The sequence below is a fragment of the Ovis aries genome, chromosome 11, assembly GCF_016772045.2.
Source record: "Ovis aries strain OAR_USU_Benz2616 breed Rambouillet chromosome 11, ARS-UI_Ramb_v3.0, whole genome shotgun sequence".
Classification (NCBI taxonomy): domain Eukaryota; kingdom Metazoa; phylum Chordata; class Mammalia; order Artiodactyla; family Bovidae; genus Ovis; species Ovis aries.
Window position 1 is genome coordinate 34,534,383 of NC_056064.1, and position 20,613 is coordinate 34,554,995.

Sequence of the window (20,613 nt, forward strand, 5' to 3'; positions counted from 1 at the left end):
TCTGCTCACTTGTCTGGCCCCCTAGGGAATGTTCAGAACTTACCTTTGCCCCAGTGCCTGAACCTGGAATCTGGGATGTGGAATCTGGAATCTGGAAGGGCTGGTTGACCTGGCCTCTGCGAGCCCCTGGCTTGCTTGTCTCCAAGCAGGCATGACAACAGGGCTGGTGCTGCTGAGTGACTGCCTGAGGTGAGGCGTGAGCACTGATGCATCAGGAGATGCATGTTGGTCTTGCTGCAGCGGCTTAGCTGGCAGAGTCCCCTCAGAGTGGTGCCTCCTGGGGGTGCTCCATGTCTGCTGAATGTAAATCCCTGAAACCTGGCAGGAGGACCGCGTCTCTCCCTGGGCCCTTTGGGGAAAGAGGGCCAGTTCCCAGTTCCCCTGCTGACTTTCTTTCCTAAGGTGTGATTCACGTAGTGATGTCTGCCCAGATGGAGAGTTCTCATGTACCCCTGACCACCCAGGCTCCATCACCCCAAAAGACCCCTCTGCACCCTCCAGGCAGCCACTGGACTGCGTGCTGGCTTCCTCCTGCTCACTAGCCAGAGCCTGGGTGACCTCGAGCCCCTGGCCACCATCTGCACCTGCTCCCCACGTGGGCAGGCCTCACGCTTGACCCTTTGCCCTCTCTCCTTCTGGCCCTGCCAGCCCAGGGTCACTTGTGGGGCACGAGGCACAGCCTGAGGACACAGGGCTTCTATGGGACTGTGGGGTTTCCTATCCTTGTATAGGTGTCTGCTGGCTGGTGGTGAAAAGTGACAGGGGCTGAGGCTGTGTGAGTGGTGGGGCCTGGAGGATCTGACCCGCCGGCAACCTCTGTGAGTTTCCCCATAAAATGTGATGGGTGTCAGGGTGGACACACTGAGTCCCAGGGTTGCTGGCATGGCTGCAGGGAAGGGTTTCTGACTCTCCTCTGCTGAGTGGGAACAGTCCGCCGCCACCTGCGGGCCCTGGCAGTTGGGGGCGTTGGTCTCCCCGTGGACATGGTCGCCAAGCTGGAGGCTCTGGATTCTTCCGGTTCAGAGGAACTCCTTAAAACGGCATCTGCTGACAATGACACCCTTGTCTGCAGAAATGCCACAGAAGCTCTCATGGGAGTTGTCGCTGTCATAAACATGTGGAGAAGCACGTTTTGTGTGCTGGCCCTAAGCCAGACATGGTGATTCAGAGGACAGGCCGGGGCTGGGGGCCATTAGCAGGAAGTATGGTTCATGGAGTTGGTGAATGTGATCAAATATGGCTCAGGTCAGAGCTCAGACTCCCAGTACGTCCCTGGGCTCTTCATTGCACATGGCTGCCCCCCCAGCTCCGCCCCCCTGGGGGCGGGAGACTGACCCACCCTGAGTAGGTTCCACCCCTGGGTTTCTAAGGAACCGAGGACTACACCCGCACCCCCGGTCAAGGTTTAAGAACATTGCTTGGTTTCTCAGCTTAAGAGTCGCCAGAAAAATACATACTTAAGAAGCACAGCTTCTGGGCAGCTGGTGCATCTCTGGCCTCAGAAGCAGAGGGGTCTGCAGGCTCAGGGCTGCTACCTGGGCTGCTTCCTGTCTCGCTCTGAAGTCAGAGGGAGGGGGTTGAAGTCCCTGGAGCACAGGCAGCTGAGATATTCCGTTACCACCGTGTGTTTTGCTGATGAAGAAACAGGGGCCACCATTCACCCAACAAACACTCTGTGCCAGGTGATGATACAGAGATGGGGAAGAAATGGCTCCTCATCTGGAGGAACCATCACCAAACAGGGACAGATGACAGGGACAGGGACAGATGGGGTACACACAGAAGACACAGGAGGGGGCCATGGGCGAGGGTACCGGACATGCTCTCACTGGGTCTTGAGGGATGAAAAGAGTTTGAGGGACAGAGGGTATTTCAGAAGGCATTTGAAAAGGTTCAGAACACGCTGTTTGTGGGTGAGGGTGGCAGGAAGAATGGCAGGTAAGACTGGTGGAGGGAAATCCATCAGAGATGTTGGGCTGGGTGGGGAGGCATGGGTGCTGGTGTGGTAGGAAGTGAGGCTTGGGAGCCAGCCCCTTCCTGGGGGCACTGGGACACTTGGCAGAGTTTTGAGCAGGAGGATGATGTGGGCACCACCAGAGAAGACTTGCTGTGAGAGGAGGGAGCTGGCAGTGAGGCAGGGTGAGCAGGAGGAGCACTGGGGCCAGTGAGGCCCCCTGGCTGCGAGGGTCTGTTTTCACAGAGGGGGCTGGTGCCGGCTAAGCAGGACCCAAGCAGGACCCAAGCAGGACTCTGGTCCTTCCCGCCCTTCCACCTCCCCCACAGCATTTCAGTGGGCAGAGCCTCACAGTCAGACATGCTTAACCACTCCTCAGCCACTCCTCAAGGCTTTGGGGCTGGTGGGGTCTCCCTCAGGCTGTAGCCTGTCCTTCCTAGGGGCTTCCACACCTTGGCAGCCACCTGGTTGCGGGGGGGGGGGGGGCTAGCTGAAAGGGTGGCAGCGTACAGGGTGCCTCGCTGTGGCCCATCCAGGCAGGGTCCTGTGTCCAGCCTTGCTCCCCATGGTTGCTGAGGGGGCTTGGCCATCCTCTGTATCCTGCACCTGTGCTTCCGTGGCCCTGGCCTGGGCCAGTGCGCCCAGATTCCCGCAACCATGCACCTCTGGTTCTTGGCTCAGCTTTTCTCCTGTCTCGGGCGGTCAACTGAGTCTGGCTTTTCCCTGGTCCCTGCCAACTGACAGGCAGAGGAGGCCACGTGGGAAGGACATGCCAGCTTCTGAGCTCCGAGACGTTCCTGAATCTTTCACAGCCATGCTCAGTGGCATGGCGGGCCGAGCCATGCTGGGAGTGGTCACCTGTGGAGTGTCTGCAGGGCTGGGTGGCCTGAGACAAACATTTTCCGAAAGAATGAAATGTGTCTCTGAGAGAAATGAAGTACAAACGCCATTGCAGGTGACATTATAGGAAAGGCCAGAACCCCCATGGTCCTGACTTTCTTCCCAGTTGAGGCTTATTTTTATTGTGGATTGCATGTGGACTAAAGAGCCTCTTGATAAGAGTGAAAGAGGAGAGGGACAAACTTGGCTTAAAACTCAGCACTCGAAAAACTAAGATCGTGGCATCCGCTCCCATCACTTCACGGCAAATAGATGGTGGAACAATGGAAACAGTAAGAAACTTTATTTTCTTGGGTTCCAAAATCGCTGCAGATGGAGACTGCAGCCATGATATTAAAAGACGCTTGCTCCCTGGAAGAAAAGCTATGACCAACCTAGAGAACATATTAAAAAGCACAGACGTTACTTTGCCAACAAAGGTCCATCTAGTCAAGGCTACGGTTTTTCCAGTGGTCATGTACAGACTGAGAGTTCGACTATAAAGACAGCTGAACACCAGAGAATTGATGCTTTTGAACTGTGGTGTTGGAGAAGACTCTTGAGAATCCCTTGGACTGCAAGGAGATCCAACCAGTCCATCCTAAAGGAAATCAGTCCTGAATATTCACTGCAAGGACTGATGCTGAAGCTGAAACTCCAATACTTGGCCGCCTGATGTGAAGAACCGACTCATTGAGAAAGACCCTGATGCTGGGAAAGATTGAAGACGGGAAGAGAAGGGGACAACAGAGGATGTGATGGTTGGATGGCATCACTGACGTGATGGACATGAGTTTGAGTAAGCTCCAGGAGTTGGTGATGGACAGGGAAGTGTGGTGTGCTGCAGTCCTTGGGGTCACAAAAGAGTCAGACGTGACTGAGGGACTGAACTGAAATGAACATGTGGAGAGGTACCATAGATCTCTAAAAAGAAAAACAGAGAGTGATGCAGTGACTTAGCACTCAGAATGTCAGTGGTGTCTCATCCTTTTTAAAGAAGGAACTCAGTGCTGGAAGCATCTGGCTGTCTCCTCCTTGTCCCCAGAGGCGGGTGGGGGGCAGATCTCAGTTCTGTCCCCAGGGATGTCTGGGCCGTGTCTGGAGCCGTTTTTGGTTGTCATAGCTGCAGAGGGCTACCAGCGTGGAGTGGGTGGGGGCCACAAAGGGTGAGTGGCGAGAGGGTGGACAGGGAGAAGGTGGGAGAGACCCAGCCCAGGCACAGGAGGGGTGCTCAGCTGTGTGGTGGTAGTTCCTGAAAATGCACTAGGGCTCTGAGGCGCTGCAGCTTCCTTGTCCATTTGATGTGTGTTTGAAATCAAGGCAAGTTGGCACAGAACTGGTCTGTTGCCTTGGGAATGGTGCATCTGGTTTCCCCAAGCTCCTGTGATGCACACATGTTGCGTGCGTGCCAATAGGAGCAGCCATGCGCACATGTGTGTGTTCCTGGGGCTGGTGCCTGGGGTTGGGGACCCCCACCAACATTCAGGAGCACAGTCCAGCAGGTGGGAAAAGCCACTGCTGCTCTTTTCATCTGGTCCTCAGATGCTGAGCATCTTCACACGGGTGTCGGCCCCTCGGGTTGGCTCTAAACACCTCCGCAGGGTCCTGGTTACCCTAGTGGGGTCGCTGCCCTACAAGGTGCTGGATACTCACCTTCAGAGTCACTGATTTTCTCCCTGGCTTCCACTGTGGCCCCACCGCCCTCCAACAGGCACAACACGGCTGGCTGGGTTTTGCTTTTTATCTTCAGATTTATGAGATTACACTGTAGTAACTTTTGCCGGACTTGGACGCACCAGAGCCTGCTGGCCTGTTCCCGGAGGGTAACTTTGCTTCTGAGCTCTGGGCTTGCCTTCTCTCTGGTGTTGGCCAGGCGGGGCCAGGTGGGGCAGGCCCGTCTCCCACTGACGTCACTCTGTCCCTTCAGGCAGACCTCTGCATTATGACCCGGCTGCTTGGCTACGTGGACCTCTCAGAACCCCACTTTGTGGCTGCTGTCCTTGCCATTGTCTTCAATCCACTCTTCTGGAATGTGGTAAGTGCACCCAGGGTGGGCTGCATGGACAGACAGGTGGACGGACGGACAGACTGGCAGCTCTTCCCTCCCCATCTGTCTCTGGTCAGCGTGGGAGCATCCTCCTGCTTCCCTGCCAAGGTCGGCACCCGGGGAGGATGCCCCTCCCCTTGGGGTCCTGCCACATCTTGGCTTTAGCAGACAGCCCAGGGCTGCCCTGCATGCCTGGGGGGGCCATGCTGTTCCGGTGGGTGAGTTGGAAGGTCTTGGCTGGGGTTGGCTCCCCTCCTGCTACGTGCGCAACAAAGCCATCGTCTTGTGAATCTCCCACCCCAGCACCAGATGCACTCTGTAGCCATGGTCACTTTTCCAAAATGCGGCTTCCCTCAGAGTGGTCTGCAGCCCCTGGGCTGCAGGCAATGGGGAACAGGAAGGAACCCACAGCAAGTGAACTGGGTGGCAGACCCCCGCCAGGTCATCTGCGGGCATGGGGCCTTGCACAGTGGGCTCTGGGCCATCCCTCTGCCAGCCCTTCTGGAAGACGCCTCTCCCCGCCAGGATAAAGGGAAGCTTTGGGGGCCTCTGGTCTGCTGTCTGCAGCAGCATCTTGGGGGTGGGGGAGAGGCCACCCCCAAGGCGCCGGCTGGCAGAGCTGTGGACGCCTTATGCTCACCTCCAGGGCGTTGGCACACGCTGTTCCAAGCTTTCTTCATCTCAGGTAGCCACTCGGTCCCCGGGGCAGAACAGGACATATTTGCATTTGGTTGACGAGTTAGGTCTTCACTTCATCTGGTGGGAGCAGGGTGGGGGTGGGGCTGCTCATCACAAAGAGGCCACAGCCAGTGTGCTGTCCCTCCCAACAGAGTGGTCTCCTTAAGGGGAGGGACACGCGTGATCAATGTGCCGTCCCTCCGTCCTGACAGACTGGTCTCCTTGAGGGGAGAGACACGCCCTGGTCAACATGCCGTCCCTCCCATCCTGACAGACTGGTTTCCTTGAGGGGAGAGACACGCCCTGGTCAACATGCCGTCCCTCTTAACAGACAGAGTGGTCTCCTTGAGGGGAGAGACACGCTCTGGTCAATGTGCCGTCCCTCCTAACAGACAGAGTGGTCTCCTTGAGGGGAGAGACACGCCCTGGTCAATGTGCCGTCCCTCTTAACAGACAGAGTGGTCTCCTTGAGGGGAGAGACACGCTCTGGTCAATGTGCCGTCCCTCCTAACAGACAGAGTGGTCTCCTTGAGGGGAGAGACACGCCCTGGTCAACCTGCCGTCCCTCCCGACAGACACACTGGTCTCCTTGAGGGGAGGGACACACGCCCTGATCAACATGCTGTCCCTCCATCCTGACAGACTGGTCTCCTTGAGGGGAAGCATTTGTGTCCTTTTCCACATGCCCTGCTGGTTTCCCTGACACGTGACCACAGGCTGGGTAGTCCAGAACAGCAGGGACGCTCTCCCCCAGATCTAGGGGCCAAAAGCCTGAAACCAGTGAGCAGTTACACAGAAGCTGGTGTCCGGAGTTGTCCTGGAGGCAGGCAGCCAGTGGGGTCAGGGCTCCTTGGTTGGACTGAGCTTCCGTAGGAGCCAGGCAGGGGTGGGTGGGGAGGTGGACAGGCCGGCCGTCCTGAGGAAGGACCCTTAGTGCTGGCCTGCACCCTGGTTGTGTTTCAGGCAGCATTGAGATGTGTGTGAGAGGTGCACACGTGGCTGTACATGCATGTGCACATGTGAGCACGGGGAGCTGGGCTGGGTGTGGACAGGCTGTCTGACACCCTTGCTCCCGTCTGGCTCAGAGTCTCACTCTGAGGGCATGGCTGTGCACGCACTGGGCTCCACGCCGAGCTGGATTTTTGCAGAGCTACGGGTTGTCTGGCCTCGGCTCCCAGTGGGGACGGTCAGCCCGGTGTCACCAGGCCCCACACTCGCTCCTCTGGCCTGGCTGTGCCATGTGTATGTGTGTGTGCTTCTTAGGACGCGCAAGCAGCCCTGCCTGCCCCATGGCCCGAGCCCTGAAGGGAGAGCTGTGTGGAGCAGCGGGCAGCAGCTGGGCTAACTTTAGAGTCTAGGGGTCTGAGCAGGGCAGCATTAAAGCATACCCTAACCCTAACCCTAACTGGTACGTATGGTACCAGGTAGCTCGCCAGGTGCCCAGACCGTGTGGCAGGCAAGGGAGCGAGGAGGGAGTCCCAGCGAGACCCCACCTGATTGGGCTTCTCCTCCCCCAGGGTCCTGACGGTCCAGGGGTGCAGCCTGAGTTTCCTCTCAGTCCTGCCAGGGCGTGGGGATGGACAAAGCGCCTCCTCTGGGGTGCTTCACCGCTGGAGGTGGTGGTGGGCAGTCGGGCGGTATTTGCATCCAAGCTTGTGTTGATTTGGTAGGACAGGTGTGGGGGGCCAGTGGGTTATCTCTGGGGTCCCTGCTGCATAGAGGGGTGGTTTGATGACACATACCCCCTGGGTGTCCTTGCGTGCCCCCTACCCCCCTGCCTTTGCAGGGTCTGCTCCCTCCAAGAAGGGCCTCCCCTCTCCCACCAGCCCTCCCTGAGCCCTGGCCCCAGCAGACGTCTGTGGGTCCTGATCCTTGTGAGTTTGTGTTTCACCCCACCCCTCCTTAGACCGAGGGCTCCTGGGAGCTGAGGGCAGGGCCTGGACCAGTAAGTTGTTGTGGGTGAGCCCTGAGTAGCCTGGGGGCCAGAGGCCAGCCAGGTCGTTTCTCCATTTGGGGTGAGTAGTAGGTCCTCCCGCTGACCTACAGTGCCAGCCTGGCTGTGTTGTTGACTTTGCACTATTCCCTGGTCCTCCTCTGACGCCATCTGAGATTCAGGAAGAATGTCCAAGGCGTGGGGTTTGTCTCTATTTACTGCCCACTTGCTCTGGCCTGGGCCTCAGCTGTATCATCTGAGGTCTGGAGAGTGTTGGGGCAAGGGGTGGCCTTTGTCCAGCTCGCCTCCAGGGTGGCTGCCAGGCAGCAGGGGAGGGGAATGGGTGTGAAGGTCTGGAAGCCCGGGCCACGCTTGGCCAGGAGGAGCAGCCGTGGGAGCCTGTTCCTGCCACGTTTCCTCTGATCCCACCTCCTGGCCCTGCCCTGGCTCCCTGAGGCTCAGGGGGCTAGGGTGGGAAGCGGTCAAGGCCCAGCCTGAAGACCCTAGGACTCGATGCCCAGGGCACCTCAGGGAAGGCCCCTGGGCACATAGTGTTTCTGGACCTGAGATCCCTGTAGTTTCTCCAAAGAGGCATTGGCCTTGGAGTGTGGGCTCCAGGGGACAGAGGTCATGAGAGGGGAGGGGCCGGACCCAGAGTCCTGGGCAGAGCGGGATGGAGAACCAGGCCACCTGATGCGTCCGGGGAATCAGGGGAGGGTGGGACTGGGGCTGCAAAGCTTCCTAGACTAAATTTGTCCAAATCCCATGCTTGTTGTCTGAGGTTCCAACCAGTCTTGGAGGACAGTCCCTGTGCCCACGACCAGCTTTGCAGGGAGGGGGGCTGCCTTGGGAGATGATGAGCTGGTGGGGGGTCACCCCGGGGCTGGGCCTGTCCTCGCTACCTCTGGGACCCACCTTCCTCGGGGCAGACCCACCCTTGTCCCCGGTGGGGACAGAGGTGAATCTGCCTGAACTCAGCTTTCCCTGTCCTCTCTCGGGGTGTCAGGCACGAGTGCTGCTCAGCATTGGGGAGCATGGGAGGAGAGGGTGCAGGCAGAGTGCTCCTGCCCGTTCCCTCTGCTCTCGGCTCTGTAGGGTCCAGCTTTGTCCTGCGGGTCCTGGGCGAGGTGGTGGGCGGGGGTCAGCCAGTTGCTCTCAATGTCCCCAGCAGCCTTGGGTGGGGGGTCAGGGGGCTGCTCTGCAGTGAGGTGGGCGGGACAGAGACTGGGGGCGCTGGGGGCAGATGTACTCACTGATGGCCATCCTGGGACCGAACATTTTTGTCACCACCTCCCCAAAGGGATTTGATGTGCAGACTCCTGGGGGGGATGGGCGGGTCCACCCCAGGTTTTTTCAGAAGTGGCAGCTAAGGACCAGAGAGGTTGCTTGACCTGCCCAGGTCACACAGCTGTGAGAGCAGAGCCGAACCTGACAGCCAGGGCTGCTGCTCCTGTGTGTTACCCCCTCCTCCCCGGCCCCCTCCTCCCCAGGCCCCCCTCCTCCCCTGGCCCCCCTTCTTCCCCAGCCCTCCTCCAGGAGGGCCTGCCCGGTGCAGACACAGACGTAGCCCTGAGTGGCAGGCTGGCTGGCCCAGCTGGGGCAGGACCAGGGGCCCTGCTGGCAGGAGAGGCTCTCCTGGTCCCTGTCGGGGGTCCAGCCTTGCAGCCCCACCCCCTGCAGCTTAGGGTGCGCCTACTGGGCTGGGGTACACCCCACTCTAACAGTGTGTGGGCTCTCTGTGGGGTGGCCTTGAGAGGCAGCCACCTGGGAGGGGTGCCAGGGGCAGGACGGCTCCAGTGACCTTGGGCCCATCCTTGGCTGCTTGGCCCCAGAAGCCAAGTGCAGCTGTGCCTCTGCCCCCTAAGTCCTCCCTGCCTGTCTCGCCAGCCCAGGGAAGAGCACGGGCCTCTGAGCACAGTGGCCTGTCCTGCTGCTGTGGTCGCCTGACCTGGACCTGGGTGGGAATTTTGGCTTCTCTGAGCCAAAGTTTGGTTTTTCTCATCTGTAAAACAGGCACAGTTGTCAGGGACTCGAGGTTGGGACTAGAAGTTTGCTTGCAGCTGGCTGGCAGCTGCCACCCCTCCTCCTCTCCAGCCACCTGGTGCTCTCTGTTGGCCTCTCCTGGTCACTCTTATGGCTGGGCTGCCCGGGCAATGGTGCTATCCTGCAGTGACAGGGCTCCACTTGCGGCTCAGCTCAGGGCAGGTTCTGGGATGGTCACTCCCTTGTCAGCCACACTTGGATGCCACATCAGTGCCTAGCAGGTGGCTTGGAGGCAGGGCAGGAAGCGTGAAAGGGTCAGCCCTGACTGTGAGGCTGCTGCCAAGGGGCTGGCCAGGTCTCACAGGTCGGCTGGTAGCGGAGGTGAAGGGTCCTGACTGCCTGAAGCTGTCTCCTTGTACCAACAGCCAAACACCTGCATGAGCTGCTTTCTGAGAAGCAGGCGTGGGGAGAGGGCAGGTGTGATCGAAAGCACCAGGTTTCTCGGCTGGCAAGACCGTGACTTCCCTGAGGCGGCCCCATGGATGCCACAGGCAGGGGCAGGGCCCTGCTGGGAGCACCTCGGGGTCCCTCCAAAACGAACCCCGATGGCAGTGGGAGAGTGTTCCATCGTGGGCTCAGCCCTCCGGCAGCTGAGCCCTGACGGCAGACTGGCGCCAGGTTTTGGGCAGAGCGCACTGGCCAGGTCTTCCCATCTGGGGCGTAGTTGGACCCCTGACCCTGGTTCTCTGGCCCAGGTCTGAGCGTGGCCTACAGGGTGTCTCAGCACTTGGTTCGAGGACGCGGCGGGGACCTCACAGCCTTTTTATCCCCCTGCCTGCCAGGTGCCCTCATGTTTGAAATTGTGCAAATGGTGATCAGGGGGCTGGGACGCCGGGGGCTGTGGCATACAGGCAGGCAGCCAGCTACCTGGCGGACGGAGCAGCGTGTCCAGAAGATGTTGTTCCTGATGCAGATTTGACACCTTTCTGGATCAGCGCTGACCCCCCCTTCCCTGGGAGCTCAGAAAGTCAGGTGTGAGATCCAATGGCCTAATTTTAGACCTTGAGTGTGCATGTCAGAACAGCAGGAGAATTAGAGAGGGAACAAGGACAGCCCGGCCTCACCCCTTGTTAGCTGTGAAGCCAGCACGTTCCCCAGGGTGGAGGAGGCACCACCGGTGGCCTCCATGGCGGGGGAGTGGACAGGAGCAGAGCTTCTCTCTCGGGGCCCCTCCTGAGCGGAGCTCGATGGAGACACAGAGAGGGACTGGCCAGTGGGTGGGCCATGGCCTCCATTGCTGGAGGGTAAGTCACTGAGTAGACAAGGCAGGTTTGGCCAGCACCTTCTGGGAGGAACCTGCTTCGGGCGATATTTGCCCAAACTGGTCAGGGAAGCACTTAGGTCTCCCGGCCCTGCTCTCCTTGGGAGCCCAAGGGCTCAAGAGGACAGGGCACAGGGCAGGGGGTGAGCAGGCTGGGAGGTGGGCCCTGGGCTCATCCAGTGGTTCTGACCCCTCACCTGCTGACATGTCTGCTGCCAGCATCTCCCTCCTGGCCTGCCACTCACCTGCTGTCTGGGGCTCCTTAGAGTTGTGTGTGAAGTGCAGCCGTGTCCACTGGAAGCCGTAGTCATCGTTCCCCAGGGGGGGTTCACCCGGGAAAAGCGCATGACCCCCGTCTCTTTGGCCTTGAAGATGTAGGATCTTTCGGCTCCAGCTCCCCTGGGGTCCCTGCTGTCTGCCTCTCCCCCGGGGAGGGGAGGATGGTCTCTTTTTCTTGGTCTCTCTGAATTCAGTATGTTGAAAGTTTAAATGTTGGCCACGCACATGCATGGCCCACGGCCCACGGTCTGCAGATGGTGGATGGTGAGAATGGCTGTCTGTCCCCTGCCCCCAGCCCTGGCCGTGCTCTGCATCAAGGCTTGGGTGCATTGAGATGCCTCCTGCTCCCGTGGCAGGCCCAGTAGGCCTCTCATTGTCTCCTTCAGAAAGTCGGGGGACACTGACCTCAGAGCAGTCGTGGGAACTGCCCTGTGTTGGGGTTTCCTAAGTGTTGGGCCCTGTTCCCATAACCTTCCACGGCAGAGGCCTCTTCGCTCTCTCAGTCCCTTGTGGGGACGTGCTATCCTCAGCTCACCGGGCTCCACCAGTGGATGAGCACCCAGTCTCAGACTCAGCCCATAAACAGCTCTAGAGCAAATATGCTCGTCCTGCTTAGCTGCTTACGTCCAGGATCCACTTCGGGGACCTGGCAGCTCCAGATCCCAGGCAGCAAGGCTCTGATGGGGAAGATGGCCGGGAGGCCCAGGCCCTGTGTCCCGAGGCTGAATGGAGGCCAACCGGCCAGGTGGCTTGCGCATGATCCTTGACCCTCAGGTGCCGCAGGAGTCCCTGAGCCCCTCAGGAGGCCATGCAGCCTCTTCCTGGAGAGAGCGTGCTGCGGGCAGGATCACACTGTTCCGTATTCTGTCTCATGTGTCCTCGGGGACACAGAGCCGTGATCACTACCCCCTGCCCAGGTCCCAGGCATGTTCCTGCCCTGCTGGAAGGGGAAGATTAGCTAGCCCAGAACACAGTATTTTGACCCAGGCTGTACCCAGCGAGGAGAGACTGTCCCTAGTCGCACAGCTCTGTGAAGGGGATTGGGTTTCTGTCAGGATGAAGCCTCTCTGTGCTTCTCTGCTGGGGGTGGCGTGGGCAGGGGAAGCCGCTGCTGTGTCTCCACAGCCTCTGGAAGGACTCAGGCCCAGGCGGTCCATGGCCATGACTAGGACGTGCTGCCTCGCAGCGCTCAGGCCCAGTGGGAAAGCACAGCTTCTGCCCAAGGAAGGGGTGGATTATCTTCCCCACTTGTAACAAGTGGGCAGGGGGTCTGGGGGGCGACAGCTTCGTGGGGAGGGGGGCAGTAGCTGGACATGGGGACCCCCATTCTGTCTCTGCCACTTTAACAGAAACTTGAGTCCAGAGTAAAAAGCTAGGCTGCGGTCACTGCAGAGCTGGACCCAGCGCCAGGTCAGGGAGACCTCTGGACACGTCATAGATTGGGCACGTGTGCGGCCAGTGCCACCTCTACGTCCACTGCCTGATGGGCCTCCTGTCCATCTTCGAGGCCTGTGTCCACACCTTTGGCCACTGACCATGGGGCCTCTGGGCCTCTAGGGGCCGCAGGCATGATGACTCCTTGTCCTTCTCAATGCCTCTTGAATCTTCCACCATGGGTCCCCCTCCCGTCGAAGCTCCAGGCCTCGTACTTGCTCCCCACTGGACACAGGCAGCTCCCAAGTCTGGTCTGTGGATGGCAGGGCCTGATTAGCTGTGGTCCCAGTGAGGTGGGGTGGTGCCGATGGGCCTGGCCGTCATGGGTTCCCCCTCTTGGCCCCTGTGTTTGCCCTTCTGACCTGCTGCGTCTGGGGTAGGAATTTCCCTCTGTCTCTGGCTCCTCTGCTCTGCTGTCTCCTCTGGTTCTGTGATGTCCCTTGTTGCTGAGACTGCCTGGCCCTCCTAGCACCTCTGGCTCTTCCTGATAAAGACACCTTATCTGCCAAATACCATGTCCGAGGTGTAGAGCGGAACCCCGGCCCACTCTGTCTACCCTGGCCGGGCTGGCCAGCTGGATGGGGCTTGCTGGTCTGGTCAGGACAGCGCCCCGGAGCATGGCAGGCTATCTGCTCCTGCTGCAGGACCCTTTTCTCTGCACTGTGTCGACCTCCTTTTCAGCCCTTAGGCCTCCAGTGAGGGTCACCTGCCAGGGAGGCCTCGCCTTGCCCCCCATGCCAAATTATTCTTCCTCCCAGCACCTGTTCTCATCCAAGGTGATCACATCCTTGGCATGCCTGCCCACACTGGAGTCCCCGAGGGCAGAGACCACACTCCCCTGGTTGCCTCAGTGCCCAGCAGCTGCTGGGAGCCTGCCCTGGCCTGGGCTACTCTGTAAACACTTCCCTCTGGTGCCCCTGGGTGCTGGATTAACTGTTCTGAGTCTCTGCCCCAAGGAGGCCAGGCCTCTCTGTCAGCAGCTGCAGCAGGAGGGGTGCTCAGCTCCAGCCCTTGAGGAACCACGGGCTCCCCAGCCTCAGGGGGTCACCAGGCTCAGCCCTGAGATCATGTAGACTTGTGCAGAGGCCCAGCCGCCGGCCACCTTGTTCTTGTCCTTTAAAAGGAGAAGAAAGAACATGTGGCCAGGGCCGGGCTAGGCATGTGGCAGAGGGCGTGACCCCAGCTCGGTGCTATAGCAGCTGTGAGAGCCCGGGCGCACCTGTCAGTACCAGGGCCTGGCAGTTTTCAGGAGCTCTGGGACTTGGTGGAGGCCCTGGGTCGTAAGCCTCAGGCTACAGCCCTCCCCTGGGATGGCAGCCCCTCTTCCCCTGTTACAGCTGAACCCCAGGGGTGACCAAGGTGGTGTTGATTCCCACCCCACCTGGGGTGAACAGTGGGGTCCCCCTCCCTGGGCTCCCCTGGTTCCCAGCATCTTTGTGCTGGTCCCCGGCCAGAGGCTGGTGGCCAGCAAGACTGTGTGTGACACAGTCTGTCATGCCCACCGTCCCCAGCCTGGCCATGTGCATACAGCTTCATCTGCTTCTGCTCAGAAAGTCCCACTGTACCTGCCAGGGCCCCAGCTCATTTGAATGAGTGCTCAGTGAGTTGGTGGGTTCTAGGCTGCTGGGCGGCACCAGCCATGTGGGCTCCTGCCAAGCCCGGGCTGAGTGACACACTCTTGCCGACACCGTCACTGCCCTCCGTCCCCCTCGTGGCTCCAACTCCTGCACACGCAGAGGCGGCCACGGATGTGAGCTCTTAGCGGGTTGGGGATTCAGCCCGTGTCCACACACAGGATGCCCAGGAGGCTCAGGGAGGCTGAAGTGGCTCCTTGTGGCTCCCAGGCTGCTTGGGGGGGTGTTGCCTCTGGAAAGACTCGGGTTCAGAAGATGTCCCCGGGGGGAGCAAGGTACAGCATGTGGGCCCAGGGACGGAGGGGACAGGGTAGAGACCCCTGAGGATGGGAAGCAGAAGGAACATTGCTTTTAATTGGCAAAATTTACATCCTCGGAACAGAAAGCAGCCCGCGTCAACCAGGTCCCAGGACACCTTGCACAGTTGCTGTCCCCACGTCCCCAAAGCTGAGGACGTCTCCTGCCTCAGCACGGCCTCATTATCAGGAGAGGGAACATCGTGAGCAAAGTTTGGAAGCAAAAGCAGGGCTTGTTCTGTGTTCTGGAACGAGTAGCTGAGTCACAGCTCACCCCGGAGACGGGGGACAGGAGAGGCTGTCCAGACCCTGCGGTGGGGAGTCTGCACACAGTGAGGCTGGGACCCAGTTTGCAGGATGAGGTGGAGAGGCTGCCTGAGGAGAGCCTCCGTCATGGCCGACAGCATGCAAAGGGCGGGGGTAGCCACTCCAGGTGGCAGAAATGGGCAGGAAGCCATGGTGTCTGGGCAGATGGATGTCAGGGACACGGGGCCTGAGGCCTCTTGCATGGGTTGAGGTGCCTGGGGTTGACCCACGTGGCTGGGCTCTGTCTTGGTTATGGCCAGCCTGCCTGAATTACCCAGGACCAGTTCAGCTCTGCAGGGTGGGGCTGTTCGGGGGCCCGGCGACCAGCAGCCCTCAGGAAGCTGGGGTGCCGTGGCCCTCATGACTGGGAAATGCCTGGTGAGGCTGAGGGCTGGGGCCAGGATGGCTCAGGAAGGAGCTCAGGGTTGTCACCTCCACCACCAGTGTCCCTGTCCTCACTCCCACCAGCATTTCAAGCTCCCATGATGGAAACACTGAAGGCTTCTGCAGAGCAGTGGGGTGCGTCCCCGCCCCTCCCCCTTCCCTGACTTCACGTGGGCAAATTCCTGGTCTGATGGGAGAGGGCTGATGGGCCACCAGCCTGCCCCCCGGGAAGTGGGGCTCAGAACCAGCAAATCAGGGGTGGGGGATGCCTGGGCAAGAGGTAGCCAGGAGGCCCAGGGGCTTAGTGGTTAGAAACAGGCTCTGGGTTCAAGGGTGGGTTTTCCCACTTCCCAGCTGTGTGGCTTTCGGTGGGCCACTCAACCTCTCTGCCGCTGCTCCCGTGTGCGTAGACTGAAGCGCTTTCCTGGCGGGCGGTGGCAGGGACTGAGATGGTCCCTGGCTGGTGCTGCTCACAGCTGGTGCTGTGTCCTGTGAGAGGTGCCAACCTCTCCCGGGAAGGCATTCCTGGGACCCCTCAAAGGGGGATCTCCATCTGTGAGCTTGTTAATACAAGTGCCTGACCAGTGCTAGGGTCCCCTGGAGAGTGCCGTGTGTGGTCAAGCTCAGGCATCAAGGAAAGCAGGAGCTTGGTTTTGCTGTCTGCCTCCAGCCGGCCCCAGGGGTATGTGATGCCATGACTGCTTCTAGGACAGCAACCTTCAGGGGTCATCCCATGGGTGGAGAGAGCTCACACACCAGCTAGGACCCGAGGAGTCAAGTGTCAGCAGGGCGGTGAGTGTGCCCCAAGGGCCCCAGGGCTGGCTATGGAGGAGCTGAGTCAGTGGTCAATGACTTCTGGGCCCCCACCTGTCCTGAAACAGCACAACGCTCCTCCACAACCCCAGGCGTCTGGTGGAAGTTCAAACTCTGACTCGGTGGCTACGCTGCTGTTCTGGGGACCACGCTGGGTTTGATGAACCCACTTAGAGGCAGCAGGAGGCCAGCCTCAGAGGGGAGGCAGTCAGGAGGAGCAGCACCCTGTCCCCAAGCCCTCCTGGCGTCAGGAACCCCAGATGGGGCTGCGTCCCCGACGGATGGCACCACCAGGCCAGCCCGGAGGCCTCAACCTATGCCCCCGATGACCTAAGGAAAGTGAGGGTTCCAGGCCCGGCTCGTCCTGCTCACACCCGGTGCCAGAAGGGGTGCCGTCCTGGCTGAAAGGTTCAGGCCATGCTCCTGCCTTTCTTCCTCAAAAGACAGTCCCACCCAGCATGAGACCCTGCCTTGGCCAGCTCACTCAGGGAGGCCAGTGGTGGCCAAGAGACAGGCGCCTCCCAGCCCGACGCCTGGCCATGTGCGTCCTGGAAGTGAGCCGGGATGAGGGCCCTGGCGGGGTGAGTGCCCTTGGTGGCCTGAGCTGGCCGCCTCCCTGCGAGCCGGGCCTCCTCAGGCTGTGTCACTTCAGTCCATGGAGACCTGCCTCTCTCCTGGATTAACTGTGAGAAACACAATTAGGCAAAGCACTTTGCTCAGTGCAGCGCTGGCCCCGGGGGATAAGAGGATTAGCTGCACCCTCGGGCTCAGCACTGATGTTCTGATAGTCCCTGGGGGGCTTCGCTAGCCCCATAGCACCTTCTCGTAGGCAGCACTGGGCACAGGCCCATCCTCTCTGGGCAGGGGGCTCACAAGCAGGCCTCTCTGTAGACCTGGGCACAGCCCCGCTCTGTCACTCCTATCTCTGAACACTGAGGTCTCCCCTGGAACATGGACACATAGCTGTTGATCTCTGGGGCCTTCTCTCCCCTTCCCTGCACCCTCCCCGGAACCCTCCTGCACCCTGCCTGTGGCCTCACTAGCCGCCTCTGCCGTGGACCCCTCACCCCTTTCCTTTCTGTGTTGCTCTCCAGTCTCGGGAGGGGATCTTCGTGCCCCACGCCTCGGCTCCTCGCTGTCTGTCGGCAGGAGTCCTGCCCCCGCCTGCTCTGAGCCTCGGGCTGTGGACTGTGGGAAGCGCCCCCCGAGGGTCTCCTGCCCACCCTCCTGGGGTTGCACAGCAAGGAGTGGGTGGTGGGCACAGGACCCCAGGCCACTGAAGCCTGGCTTTCCTCCAGCCCCGCAGCGATGTGTGCTGTAGGGCCCCGGCCGGGGCTGTGGAGCCAGCTGAGGTCCATCCATGCACAGCACCCTGGATGATCTGGTGGCTGAGGGAGGGCGGCTGCAAAAGGCGGACTTCCATGTGGACAGGCGCTGGAGAAGGCTGGACAGGGCAGAAACCAGAGCAGAGGCTGGTGGGCAGGGGCGGGGGTAGGCTGAGGGGAATTTCCCAGTGCAATGGAAGTGTCCTCTGCCTCAGTGAATTTTACTTTACCTCTAAATCTGCCCTGAAAGAGTCTCTTCTTCTAAAATAAACTACTCTTATCTCAGAAAAAAAAGAAAGAAGCCTCCTGGCCGGAGGTGCTCGTGCTGGGCTGACACTGACGTTGATGTTAGTGATGGTGTTGGTGGTGTGTCCCACCCAGCCCGCCGATGCCGAGGGAGGCCCAGCCAGCTGCTTATTGAACCCACATACCCGCACAGCCACCCAGCTGTCGCCAACACGGCCAAATTTCCTTGCCGGGGGCTGAAGTCCATGTAAATATTGATCAGAGAAGGAAGCTTAGGTTTTGGTCTGTTTGGTTAATAGTTGAAGAGCCACTTGCCCCTTGGCTGTGTTCCCAGTGGCTTCATACTGGTGGGCCTTGTTTCATTTAAAATTTTAAAGAGATCCTAAAATGCTGTGTCATTCAAACACTGTAAGTGCAGAAGGAAAACCTGCTCATTTAGGTGAATCCCCGAGGACCCCTCTCAGTAAGAAGTCTCCCTGTCTGTTTAGTGTATTGATTATGTAAAACTTAAAAACGGGCAAAGAGAATTTTAGAACCACTCTGTCAATTTGCACCAAAAGCCTGTTAGGATTTTGGGTTGCTTTAGCAAAGACCATGTCGTTGGGATGCGCGGCCCTGCCAGGCCTGGGGCTCTTGGGCCATGCAGCCACCACATGGCCTACTGAGGATGTGACTAGCTTTCTTGTGGGGGTGCTGGGGGTCTTACCTGCTGCCTCCAGGTGGGCATAGGTGGGGTGTCTCCAGCACTGGCCCCGTCGTGGGTCCAGGGAGGGTGGGTCAGACAGGGTGGGCTGCCGGTGGGGCCTCACAGCTGAGCTGTCCTCTGAGGAATTTGCCAGTTGAGAGCCTCCAGACCACCCCACCCTAGACCCTGCAGTGGGAGGTGGAGGGCAGCTCACTGCCCCCGGGGTAGCATGATAGCAGCCCCGGCCCCTCCCTCAAGTTCGTTCATCACATCTCCTCTGCAAGTCATGTGTGTCTAAGACGTCGCTACATAACTCAGGGTCTACAGATTTTCTAGTATGTTTTCCTCTAGAAGTTTTGTAGTTTCAGGTTTCATATTCAGACTTTTAACCTGCTTGTGTTCATTTGTGTACGTGGTCTGAGTTACGGGTTCTGCGTGTGACATCCAGCACCGTTACCCTCTGTCCTCTGAACTAATCGCCCTCGCATGTGGTCACACATCAGTTAACCCGACACACGTGGTCCTACTTCAGGACTCCCTGTCTGTTCCAATGGTCCATGTGTCTGCCTTTGCACCAACACCACAGTCCTGATCCCGGTCGCTTTATAACATGGCTCAAAATCTGCCGAGTTGGCCCACCTCTGTTCTTCTTTTTCATTTGTTTTGGCTATTCTGAGTGCTTTGCATTTCTGTGAGAATTTTAGAACCAGTCTGTCAATCTGCAGCAAAAAGCCTGTTAGGATTTTGATTGGGGTAAGTTGAATCTATAGACCAATCAAGGAGAATAGACTTCTTACTAATGTTAAGCTTCCAGACCCACGGACACTCTATTTTTTTCAAGATTTTTTTTTTGATGTGGACCATTTATAGAGTCTTTATTGAATTTGTTACAGAATCGCTTCTGTTTTATGTTTTGTTTTTTTGGTCTCGAGGCTTGTGTGATCTTAGCTCCCTGACCGGGGATCAAACCCACATCCCTTGCTTTGAAAGGAGAAATCTTAACCACTGGGCCGCCAGGGAAGTCCCTCTTCGTTTATTGAGGTCTTTTCTCAAGTTCTTAGTGAAGCTTCAGTTTTCGGGGTGCACACCCTGCACTGTCTGTCAGTTTCATCAGTTTGTGTAGGTGATTGCGGGTCGTACGTGTTTCAGTGGACATGAGGTCTTCCTGGTCTATGGGAGCATCTGGGGTGATGTCAGCGGCTGGGTTTTCACAGGTGCCTTGCGTTCGGACAAGGGTGTTCCCTATCACACCTCCAGTGCTGACCTTCTGTCAGGAAGGTATGTTGGATTTTTGTCAAATGTTCTTTTGCGTCTCCTAAAGCGATCATAGTGTATTCTTCGTATGTAGTTTGTTTATATGGTGAATTACACTGATTGGTTTTCAAATGTTAAACCAACTTTTCACTCCTGGTATAAGCCTCACTTGGTTGTGTGATGTATTATCCTTTTAGTATATTGTGGATTCCATTGGCTAATTCATTAATGTTTTGTCTAGAATTTTTGCGTTTTGTTCGGGAAGGGTCTTTTTCTCTAGTTTTTTTGTGATGTTTTGGTATCTGGTAATGCTGGCTTCATGGAGTGATTTGGGGAGTGTTCCTTCCTTTTCAATTTTTGGGAACAGTTTGTACATAATTGGGATTATTTCTTCCTTAAATGTTTGGTAGGATTCACCAGTGAAGCCCTCTGGACCTGGAACTTTCTTTTGTGAAGATTTCTGACTCTGTGTCAAAATACGTGGATGGACGTAGTGTATGCTGGTTGAACCCTCTGCTTCATTTCCTGCACAAGCTTTGGTCAAATTTACCAGTGTAAAGTTTTTCATGTATCCTTTTTTGCCCTTTTAATGTCTGTAGACTCTAGCCTTGATGTTGAGAATCTGTGTCTTTTTTTTCTTGCTCAGTCTGAGTAGAGGTTTTAGAGAAGCAGCGCTTGGTTTCATTGATTTTTCTCTAGTGTTTTTCTATTTTCTATCATCGATTTCCACTCCACACTTTCTCCTACTTACATGGGTTTCATTTTCTCTCCTTTCTCTAGTTTCTTGTGGGAGCTGAGACCAGTGACTGGGACCTTCCTTCTCTCTCCCGTGGGTGTTCAGTGCCATAAACCCTCCCAAGCCGCAGCATCCCACAGACGTTGGTATGTTGTGCTTTCATTTTCACTCAATTCAAAATCCTTCTTGTTTCCTTTTCCATTTTTCCTTTCCCCCAGGAGTTGGTTTTTTGGGAAATGTGTTACTTGGTTTCAGATGTTTGGGGATTTTTTTCAGAGAGCTTGTTCAGTTATTAATTTCCGATTAACTCCATTGTGGTCAGAAAACACACGTTGTGTGATGTGGAACTCTAACCGTGACTTGTTTTACTTCCCGGAATGTGGTCTATCTTAGTAAACGTCCTGTGAGCACTTGTTGTTGAATGAG

At 58.0% G+C, this 20,613-nt stretch overlaps 1 protein-coding gene across 17 annotated transcripts in view; it reads left to right on the plus strand.

Moving 5' to 3' along the window:
- Positions 1-20,613, plus strand: part of PEMT (phosphatidylethanolamine N-methyltransferase) — a 39,080-nt gene that overhangs the window by 8,237 nt on the left and 10,230 nt on the right. For 11 of the 17 annotated variants that reach the window (XM_060395494.1, XM_027974773.2, XM_015098682.4 and 8 more), the window contains exon 2: positions 4,761-4,868. In XM_060395494.1, the coding sequence (XP_060251477.1) occupies positions 4,776-4,868 (93 nt within the window). In that variant the 5' untranslated portion in view covers positions 4,761-4,775. Of the gene's footprint in view, positions 1-25; positions 4,657-4,760; positions 4,869-20,231; positions 20,334-20,613 lie in introns of all 17 variants that reach the window. The other 6 variants (XM_060395490.1, XM_060395492.1, XM_060395497.1 and 3 more) reach the window with 5 other exon arrangements.